Raw genomic sequence first — 11054 nt, forward strand, 5'->3', positions numbered from 1 at the left:
GAGCCCTGACAGTACTCTGAAGCCGTAACTGCCTCTTGAATCAGGAAGACATAAAGTCCAATGTCATCTTCAATTTGCGCGGACTTCCCTTGGAGACACAGGCCTGGCAAAGTGAAGTAGAACACTTAAAACACCCGGGGAAGTGATAAATCACAGGGCAAGACTGCATATGCGTGAAAGGCGTCTCCCACAATTAAAACAAACGGCCAGAGCCTCCCTGGTGACCTCTGGTCAGCCGCCTCTGAACAGTTTCTGTTGCTGGTGTGTGGTTCATGCGTTCAGCCCTTCCGTGACTGTGGTCGCTCAAGCCAAGTGGCTCCGCCTGCTTTGCAGACTGGGCCCTGACCGCTGCAGCATCCTCCACCCTGACATAAGAAGCAGAGTACTGGCTCACCCGCTCCAGAATCTTCTATTGTTGCTGTTGTTGAAGGGCGGCAGAGGCTGGAGCTGGGCAGGAGAAGAAAGGGGGGTGGGGTGGGCGCACAGTGGAAGCAAGGATCACCAAGGCGCAGCAGCACGGCAGGTGCGGATAGAAAACACATGGAAGAGAGGGCAGTGGCAAACTCCTTCCCACTCTGGGGGAAGCCCAGGGAAGGCGCTGGGAAGCATGGCCTGGTCTCAGGGAATGTGGTCTCCCTGGACGTGGCTCCAGGGCTCACCCCCCGAGGGCCACTCCTACCTCACACAAGCACCAGCTAGATGTCCACAGGCCTCTCCACTGGGGAGGGCTTACTGTTCTCTTGCTTGTTTCTGGTAGCTCTCTAGGTAGAAGGTTCTGTTGGCCTCTCTTCCAAAAGACCATGACCTAGTTCCTCTTTTTGGTTGGGAGACTTTACCCCGTCAAGCAGTTGCCCTTTGGGGAGGCGTTGAGGAGCCTACAAAGCCTGCTTTGCCCTCCTAGGATATTTTACAACCGTTTGGAAGTGCCTGAGGACATTATTGGGCCTTATTTGATGCAGTAAAACATCCCATTTGGTCCCTTAGCACTGGAGATGTGTTTCAGTGCAGCTCTCCTCCAGCACCTGATTTGTTACTGCAACAGTGGGAGGGAAGAGACGGGATGCAAACTCATTCTGCCGGCTGGAGGTTCTGTTCTTACGATCCTTGCCGTGATTTCCCTTCCGACAGTGGCGATTTGAAAACGACACCCAGGATATCTGCACCTTCCTGCAGAGGTACTCGGCGCTCAGAGTACACCTTAGCTGTGAGTTAGCCTCTACCTGCCCAGTGAGGTCAATCAGGCTGATTAGTCCATTTTCCAGGCAGAGGAATGGGGTAGCAAAGGGCCCTGCCAGCATCACACGGGCAGCTCAAAACACAGGCATGCATCAGTTTCCAGGCATCTTCCTGCTTTAGGTCCCTAAAGGATTAGTGTACGAAAGAGGCCCTTGGGATTTTCCCTGGCTGATTTCTCTCCAGAGCAGATGAAGAAGCTAATAGCAAATTGAACGAATGTGTTAATTGGGATGGACTTGGCCTTTCATCCCACCCCTGCTTAGGGGTAAGTGTGCGCACAGCTCTCTCCCCGTGCACATCGCCAGATGGCATCTGGGTGCAAGCCGTCACTAGCAAGATGGCAGAAATGCTCAATCTGGCCACCTTGCAGCAACTGTCCCCTTTCCCTGGCCCTGCCCCCTCGGCTCTGATTTGAAAGGGGGAATGTTGATTACACCCAAAACCAAAGATTATGTTGGAATTTGCCGCTGCTGGATTTGGCTGTCACCTTTCTGCTCCAGAGTTGGCTCTCTCCTAGAGGATCCCAGCGCCAGAGAATCTGCATGTCCTTTTGAATCTGTGCCCTCCCCCGCTCCTTCATTTTCAATATGTAGTGGCGGAGAGGAAGTATAACATGATTTTAGGGCTTGCATTTCAATTCCACTGCATTTTTATGGGACAAGCAGAGTCTCCGAGCCTAGAGTTATTAGGTTAGTATCTAAAATGGGTTCAGGATTGTGGGTCTTATTGTTGAAAATGAATTAGACGGTCCCCCTCCCACCTTCCTTTCTCCTCCCTGGGGATGAGTGGATTGAGGCAAGGCCTCCAGAGACGAGTTGGATGAATCCTGGCGCTCTGATTAGTTTTGTTCTCCCAGCTTAATTGTAGCACTTCCTTTCTCTCGTCACTGATAGCCGAAGTGGCTCTGTGTCCTGCCCACCCCTACGCCACCCCTTTTTGCTTTAGGAACAAGATTATCACAATGCAGGCTTGTGAATCAATTTTCCCTATGTGCTGATGAAAGTGTAATTCATTCTTAATCAAGCAGCCTTGCTGCTGCAGGCTCCGTGCCGGAATACATTTCGTTACCCTCCCATCACTTTGGGAAATGATTCCCCGGAAAGGACTTTTAGAGGAGAGTTGGAAGGAGAGTTGGCAAATCGCCTCCTGTTGTGTTTTTCCAGCAGGGGGCACTCTTGGGAATGATGCTGGAGGATCCTTTGTAGCTGGGTTCCTTCCCCTGGGGGTGGGGAAAGGGAAGGGGTTGGTGAGCCTGGGCTTGTCACAGGTGCTTTCCAGGCTTGGTGTCCCCAGACTCTGGAGCCATTTCTCAGGATCGAGCAAGTGCCAGATCATTGTATCCCAAGGGGCTGCCCGAAATGCTGACCTGGTGAGCAGGAACCAGTTGAGTCTGCATCTGGCCTGCATGCCCTGGTTGGGAGCGCCTGCTGGGCACCCAGTCCTGCCGAGGCTTGAGAGCATCCAGCCTCCTCTGTCTCTTTAAGAAGGCATATATGTCTGCCGAATCTGAACTTGCTGGGAGTACACGGACGTGTCCACGTGGTGACACCACACACGCTTGTGATTGCTTGAAGAGGTGTAGCTCTCTGGGTAGCTCCCTCTCCCGCCCTTTCCCAGCCTGGTGGCTGCCACAGACAACTGGCAGTTTGAGGGACGAATGGGCAGGAGGCGAGGGGGACTCTGCCAGGCTCGAGGCTGTTGATGCTGGGCAGGAAGAAGGGTCCAGGCCCAACAGGTGGATCAGAGCCCCTGTAAGATAAAAACCAAGCTGTATAGATCTGCGGCAGGGAAAGCAGAGGAAGTTTGTCTCCTCAGAGTGGAATTGGATTAGTGACAGACTTGAACAGCCGGTTTGGTGGAGAGAGAACTTAATTCCTCCTGTATTATTCACACGGCTGATTTTAATCAGATGTGAAGAGACAGCTGGAAGAGAGAAGCGGGTCAGCCCAGTGCCTGGTGAGGAAACTTCATGTTCTCTTAGTCATCTTCAGGGAACTGGCAAGAGCACTGCGGGCTGGGGGCTTTGTGCAGGGCCTGTGTGGTTTGCCGCTTCCCCAAGGCGCTGGGCATGACCTCCAAGAGCCCTGTGGCTGGCCCTTGTCTGGATTCAGTGTGACTTTTGAATGGCGCGTGGCAGACACGGTCACTAGTTGTGTTCAGACAGAGCCCCTGCCGCCTGTCCTCGGGAGGAACCTAAAAAGGCGGACCAGATTCAGCAGGTTCCAGAATGATGCTGCCATTGTCTGCGAGGCATCCTGAGGCTTTTCTGCTTCAACACTTACTGAAGCTCGGAGGAGACCTCTTCCTGTCAGTGGAAATAAGCCGTGGCAGTGTGGTCCCAGAGCCCACGCCCCGAGTACTTGGGGAATTCGCCTTGCTCCTAGAGGCAGTGCTCCCTCATCCCGCAGCAGGTCAGGCTGGAGGGTGAGGAGGGGTAGCGCTGGGCCGCTAAAGAGAGTGCAGAGTGGTGGTGGGGGAGCTGAGAAACTGGCTTCAGTTCTCACGGTGTGACCCATGGGAGCTGACCCATGGGAGCGAGGTGAGGGCATTTGTCAGGCCAGCTCCGTGGCGCTGTGAGGAGAGAGCCGGACCTGTCGCTGAGCGACAGGCAGACCAAACGCTGACATGGGCTCTTACACCTTAGGGCATGAGCGGGTGGCAGGGAAACCGGGATGCTTGTTAGCCAATTCTCATGAGCACACAAAGACACACAGAGGCCGTTTGTTTTCTGAAGGGCTCGCTTTGTGCTATGATCCTCTGAACCCTCCCCTTCTCTCTTATGAATACCTCCTGCCTGGCTGTACAGTAAACGTGACAGTCAGTGAGGTTTCTAGAAACAGCAGGTGGTGACAGATCCCACAGGTGAGAGGAACCAGGCCGGAGCACAGCTGGGAGCTGCTGTTGGCAGTGTCCAGGAGGCCCTCCTGACCTCCGCCCCTGGGCTTCTGAGTTGCCGCCCAGAGGAAGGAACCCCAGGGCTTCTCCTTGCAGACCCTTCTCTCACTGGCTGCCTCCCCCACCTGCTTTCCTGCACGAGCACAGGGAGAGCTGGCTGGCTGACTCAGGAAGAGGACATTTTGATGTCTAAGATAAAGAATGCTGCTAAAGGGGGAGCAGGCAGAGGCCAGGGTGGTGACTGGACAGGTTCCAGCAGCAGATAAGTGGGCTCATGGAGGTAATTTCCTCAGACAGCAGGGTCCCTAATGGAATTAGGACCGCCAGGAGCCACATAACAGTCAGGTCTGCCTGTGGCCCGATGCAGGAGGCTCCCAGCATCCTCAGTGGTGGCAGCCCAGTCAGCCACCTCCGTCTGGTGGGTCTGCCTGTCGCTGTAGCAGCCTAGTGCCTTATGGAAGACCATGGCACTCTCTCCTCTTGCTGAGGGCATGGGTCTATGGTGTTTTCCTACTTCTGTGTGACTAAAGTATTTGACTTCACTCCAAGCCTTTCCTCGGGTTGGGGTGCCACTTCTGCTCTCGCAAGATAAGAGATCAGGCCGAGCCCCTGGCCTGCAGTGTCGGGTGCGGGTCTCGGGAAGCCTCTGGCCCACCGGAACAGGGTTTTGCATCCCAACAAACACAGGCTTGAGTAATGGAATGTGGCACTGCCGGAGCTGCCAGAACCTTCCCCTGGCACCTCAAGGGGACAGCCAGCATGCAACTTGGATAGAGGATCCAGGAATTCTTGGAGCCAACATTGTACAAATGAGCGGAAGGCTCTCGGAGGTCCCCGCAGCCCGGGCTTCCTGCCTGGGGAAGTGGCCAGGTCTCTCGGGGGCAGCCTCGTGCCTGGTCTCAGAGGCCGTGAAGGCAAGCACAGAGCTTGAGCCTGCCCTCTTCTGCACGCCTCCAGCCTGCACTCTGCCCTGCTCCCCCCTGGAAGGAGAGGAGCCAGAGCTGGGGGAAAGCAGGGTGCCGTGATGAGTAACAACAGCTGTTGAGTTCTCAGCGCACTTCACGCATGCTGCTGAGTGCCTCACGGTGCTTCCCAGTAACTGCGTGCCCCCCTGTGAGGAAGGGGCCCCACCACCCCCTCTTCACACGGGCTGCTGAGGGCACAGCAAGTGAGTGACCCGCCCAGGGCCACCCAGCTGGTCAGTGGCTTTGGATCAGGCAGGCTGGCTGTGCCTGTGTGTGACTCAGTGTGGGGAAGGGCTGTGGTGTCTCCCTGTCCCTCTGAGGAGCCCACCTGAGGTCTAAGAAACCTCAGTGGAGACATTGGGTTTTCACATCTTTTTTTTTTTCTTAAGGAAAAAAAAAGTTTATTTATTTGAGAGAGTGAGAGAGGGCATGCATGTGAGCATGAGTGGAGGCAGGGGGCAGCGGGAGAGGGAGAGACAATCTTAAGCAGACTCCATCCTGACTGCAGAGTCCGACACGGGGCTCAGTCTCAGGACCCAAGTGGAAACCACGCTGGGCTCTTCATGAGTGCAATGTCCAGGTGCCCCTGGGTTTCACACCTTTTGATTCAAATTCTCCCCCGAGAGGATTTTGTCCCAGTGAGTCTCAGGGTCTCGTTCTTTCCTGGTTACCATTGTGAGTCCCATTACCACAGAGCACATAACTCCTGGCTGTTCTCCTCTGACTGCGTTTAGGGAGAAACCCATCCAAACTTGGCTCCCTTCTAGAGGGAGTTCCATTTAAGCAAAGAAATGAAAGCTCTCTCCAGTCTTATTAGAGCTGGCTCTTCCAGAGGGCTTCTGAAATTTGGTTCCACCGAAGAAGACAGCTCAGACGCCTCCCTCCACTCAGCTTGTTAGTCAGGAACTTCAAGGCCACAAGATTTGGCAGGGTTTAAAGAGCCGGCTCTCAAGCTGTCTCCTCTGAGCACACTGACGCTGCCTGTGTTTGATGGCGAAGCGATGGGTTTTGAGCCTCCCTCCCCCACCTTTAGGGAGCAGAGATAGTACCAAGCACCTTTCAGATTTAGAGACTACCAGAGCTTGAGGGAATGGCCAGACCGTCCAGCTGGCTTCCGTGGTTTAACTCCAGTGGGAAGAGGCTCAGGTCCACTGAGGTCACACAGCAAGCTGGTGACAGAGGAGAGTTAGTGCCCAGGTCTTCTCAGCCCCATGTGGAGCTCTTGCCTTTCCTGTGCATCCCACCCTTTCTAGCCTACGTCTGATTCACTCAGCAAACGTTGGAGCTGCTACTAGGTAGGAAACAATAAGCTAAGTGGGTTTAGGGGATATGAAGGTGACCAGTGTCCCCCTTCCCTAAAGACCCCCTTTGCCAAGTCCAGGAACTGGATGTAGAGCACAGTCTCACCCAGGTGGGTGATGTCAGGAGTCGGATGCTTCTGTTGGGGGAGATCCTGGGAGGTGGCCTCCTGAGTCAGGGGATTGGGGTTCAGCAACCCAGGGGGTCACAAACTCTCTTGCCTTTGCCACCACGCCAAGAGCTCAAGCTCTGATCCTCCCCTTCCCTTCTGCTGCTTCCCCACCCTGTGTTTCTCAGGGCAGCAGCCTTTCTGGGAAGGCCTTGTCGTTTCCAGACAGAGCACTGCCCCTTGGACACCATCCTCCTTGCCCAAACCAGCCTCAACTAGAAAGCTCATTGCCTTCCAGCCTGTAGATGGAAACCCACTCTGAGCTGCCAGGTCACAGGCAAGTCTGCTTTGGGCCACCAGGGGAACCAGCAGTGGAAGGGACACACTCCTTCTTGTCTGACACAGGCCTGCCTTGCCTGAGGCTTGTGCTGCCGAGCTGGTCCTCTGAGCCCTGGAGACGATGAGCATCCCAGGCTGACATGACTACAGGCAGGGCCCCAGAGACGCACATTAGAGACTCTTGTAGATGGGAACGTGAGACTCTCTTAGTGTCCAGGGATCTCCTGCCCTCCGTGAAAAGATGACATTGATGACATTTTCCTGCTGACATGCTTCTGTCCACCAGCCATCCCTCCTGGCATGTCCTCATTTGTCACTTCCTCATTTGAGTTCCTGGGCAAATCTGGAAACTTACTTGGGACTGGCGGCCAGCTTCTTCAGCGTCTCTCTGAGCAGTCTTCCCTTTCACTCCAAACCAGCCCTGAGGTTGGACCCCTTAGTGCCCAAGGCAGGACGGCACCTGTCGCGAAAGCAGGAATCCAGCTGCCTTTCAACTTCTTCTCTGCTTCCTTGCAGCTCACCCTGCAGAGCGCCAAGTCCCGGGTGGCCTTCTTTGAAGAGCTCTAGCGGGTGCCCAGCCACCCCAGGATCTGTCACGTCTGCTGCTCCCGGCGCCAGAGGGATGGGTCAGACACCGTGGGAGTCCTCATAGGTGGGCTGGCTTGGAGCTTCTGTGGGAGCTCTGGAACTTTCCCCAGCTGAATGGAGAGCCCAACCCCCTTCATGTGCAATTGCCTTGAACTGTGACCTGCAGAGAGCTCTCTCGTGGGGTTCTAGTTCTTTTTAAAAAATTTTAAAGAAGTATTTGTCTTTCCTCATCTGATGTGGGGTTCCATACTTCCTTTGTCAAAGGCACCCTGGGGCGTGTGGGTCCTTGTCCATCGCTGACCTCCCCAGCCCAGGGAAGTGGCTGTAGGGAGTGCAGTGCACAGGAGCCCCAGAGACAGGGAAGCTGGTGCCCCTGCCCCCACCCCACCCTGGGTTCCAGAACATTCATCTCCACTGGTGAGGAACTGGCATGGAAAGAAGTGTGGCTTGCCTAGGCCCAGGCCCGGAGGGGCCAGCCTGCCAGCCTGCCTGCTACACGTCACTGGTGAGCTGGCGTGTGGCTCGTGACAGGCCACGCAATGGGTCTTCAGCCCAGGCACCCCCGAGGCCGCGCTCTGGTTGCCAGCTGGTGGGCAGTGGGGAAGGCAGCTGTGACCGGGGGAAGACTTTAGGCTGTGGTGACGGGCCGGCTGCCAGCAGAGGGGCAGGGAGGCCAGCAGAGCTGTGTGGGAATCTGCTCCACAGAACACGTGCTCACGCCTCAGACCAGGGAGGCAGGCCGGAGCTGTGTGTCTTCCTCACCCCCTCTTCAGCCTTAGTCTTTCCTGCCTGTGGCGGACTGGGGAGCTCCCTGGTCACTGGTAGTTAGTCCCTGGAAGCCCGGCCAGGCTTAGGGCTTCGAGTCCCCGCAGGTACTTCTAGCTGAGCCCCTCGTCTGTGTGGCTGGCCCAGATCACCTGTCCTGGCTGCGTGCCAGCAAGCCCTTCCTAAGCCTTGATTGTACTGGGCCTCCTTTTGGCGTTGCCCTTGCAGCCCAAACAGCCCTTTATCTTATATTCCCTCTTGGGCCATGCGGGGTCCCAGCACAAGCCAGGTGCACAAGCCAGGTGTCCCCTCGCTGTTGGTGCTCTGCACCGGCTGTGCACGGCTCCCTGCTGCTCGACCAGCAGCGGGTCCCAGAGCCACTCCAAGCACCGCACTGCTCAGCCCAGTTCAGGTGACTGTGTTTCTCTGGTTTGGTGGTGGTGCTGTGACCCACCGGCCATTCGTATCCCTCCAGTGGGGTATTACACAGAGCAGGAGATAAGTCAGAACCAGCGAGAAGAGGCTTATTAAGTGTAGACATGTGAGTGAGGGTCTGGAGATTTCCGGGGGGTGGGGGGGACGTTGTGGTTGTCCTGTGCGGTTTTGAGAAACTCACAAAGATCCTGCCTTCTTTACACAGTCAGGCTGACCTGATGGTGTCCCGTGTTGGCCACCCACACACACACACCTGGGGCCCCCTTGCCCTGAGGAAGGCAACCGTGTGTGTACTCAAACTTGGGGCATGCAGGGTGGAACTCCACCTCCACTGCTAAGTGTGGATGGCTGTGGCTGACAGGGTCTCCTTGTCCCTCAAAACCCTCTTCCTCCTAGATGTGGTCCCAGTAAAGCGAGTCCTGAGGCGTTTGTAATGTAGGACCTGGCTCTCATGTTGAGGCTTTGTCTCCCTGGCCTCACCACCCACCCTTGAATTTCCATGACGAGTTCCTTTCTTCCCGACCTGCAAATTGAATCTGTAACAGTGGCTGTGGGCATAGGAGCATGGTAGTGGTTTATATAAATGTTGTCGGGCTTTGTTTTTTTTTATTATTTAACTGCTGTGTGTGTGTTCCAAGTCCGGGAAATGCCGAGCCATGTGGCCACAAGGGAGCCAGCTGGCATCTGAGCTGTGGCAGGAGCACCCTCGGGCCCAAGAGCAGACTCGGGGGGGCTGGGGGTGCGGGCAGCAGAGCCTCGCTCATCCAGGAACACTTCAGCTCTCATTGGAGGCGGGAGCTGGCGGGTACCTCCCAGAGACGGTTGGGCGGAGAGGGTGATGACCCTCCGAAAGGCCCTGAGCCACAGCAGAAGGAAAAGGAAGGAAAGAGGAATGTGGTTTTCAGGGACTCGCGCCTGTGGCTCAGGTGACTGTGTTCTTTTCAAGTGAACATTTTGGGGGCATGGGAGCTTATTAGGTAGAGGCCTCTGAGTCCCCACTGGTGACACTCCATGTGGCTGCGCCGTTGGCCCTTTGCTGCTGCGCACAGACCACCTCGTCCGTCCTGACCGGGGCCCCGCGTCAGCCCCAGTAGCGCTCTGACCTGTGGCGTCCACTCAGTTATTCACGTACCTGCCAGGCCCCGCTAGACAACACCCCGTGCCATTATGTAACACTTCTCAAGTGATAGTGTTTTGTAATCTTGGGGACAGGCTTCTCTCTCCCTCTCTTCTCTCTGACAAATCAGAACACCAAATCCAGAGGCTGACAGCCAGGACAGGCACGGAGTGCTGCTCGCCGCTGTCGGAGCTGGGGCTGCAGGGGTCGCCTCAGTGCGGGGATAGCCCCTCCCAGCTGCCCTGGGGCCAGGCAGACCCCCTTGGGCTTCCAGGGAAGCTCCATCCCTTTTCAAAGATGTCAGACCACACTTGTTCCAGCAGGGTCTGAGTCTCGTTTCCTGTCAGGGCCAGACCACGGAAGGCTATTTTCTATTCCGGGGAGTTGTTGTAACTTAAATGATTGTTTTAATAAAAATTTTAAGCTGTCAAAAGTGTCTTGGGCTTCTTTGGTTTGCTTGCCGCCCCAGCATGGGTGGCAGGGCTCGCTCTTGTGGGCGCTGAGGAAACCTGGCCTCCATCCTCCCTGCCTGCCCCAGGGACCTCAACTCCGGTCCCGTGTCACCTGTAACAGAAGGATCACTTTTTCCAGGTCGACAAGAGCACCCCTTACTGCACTTTCACCTGGGAATGCCCTTCCTTCCCTACCACGCCCCGTGGGGCACTCGGTGTCTCGGAGAGGGCCGTGGACAGGGTCCCGTTGTGTTTCCTTTCCTCCCTGCCTGTCCTCAATGCCAGACCTGACAACTAGGGTGCTGGACTCAGCAACCCCTTCAGGTGCTTCTGCTTCCAGGTGTCCCCATTCTGGGCGCTAGAGGAGGGGTTGGGAGGTGGGGACTTGCAGGCCCCTGGGCACGGTCCACTGGACAGATGAGGTGTGCTGTTGTCACAGGCCACGTGGCATTCACACTTCAAGTCAGGAAGCATCGCTGTAGAGCTTGTTGTTTTCTGTCCTGTTTCTGTGGGTTTTGTTTTTTTTAGTCAGTAAAAATCCTTGGAAGACCACAACTACCATGGGACAGCTCTGTCTCAAATCATGCAGCCTAAAGTGAAAGATTCAGGCGGCACAATGCGTTATCAAGCCTTTTCGGGGGCCTGCCACACGTCAGAATACATTTCAGGTCTCTGTTGTACAGGCCAATCCCGAAAATAACCTATCACAATTCACAAAAATTTCAGGAGCTGGAGATAAGTATAGTTTTTAAAATCTATTTTGGAAAGATATGTTTGAAGGCATAAAATTAGAAAATGGCCAAAATGGAGACAATATTTATTTTAAATTTATAAAACTGGTAGCTAATTAAACT

At 55.3% G+C, this 11054-nt stretch overlaps 1 protein-coding gene across 3 annotated transcripts in view; it reads left to right on the forward strand.

Annotated features, from left to right (window-relative positions):
• The window catches only part of NF2 (NF2, moesin-ezrin-radixin like (MERLIN) tumor suppressor), a 79672-nt gene extending 69500 nt beyond the window's left edge, over nucleotides 1–10172 (forward strand). For all 3 annotated transcript variants that reach the window (XM_046024738.1, XM_046024737.1, XM_046024739.1), the window contains one exon: nucleotides 7360–10172. Coding sequence is in view for 2 of the 3 variants with exons in the window: in XM_046024737.1 (XP_045880693.1) it covers nucleotides 7360–7410 (51 nt within the window). In the remaining variant the exon portion in view is untranslated. The remainder of the gene's footprint in view (nucleotides 1–7359) is intronic.
• The last annotated feature ends 882 nt before the right edge of the window (nucleotides 10173–11054 follow it).

The sequence above is a fragment of the Meles meles genome, chromosome 12, assembly GCF_922984935.1.
Source record: "Meles meles chromosome 12, mMelMel3.1 paternal haplotype, whole genome shotgun sequence".
NCBI classification, from domain to species: Eukaryota; Metazoa; Chordata; class Mammalia; order Carnivora; family Mustelidae; genus Meles; species Meles meles.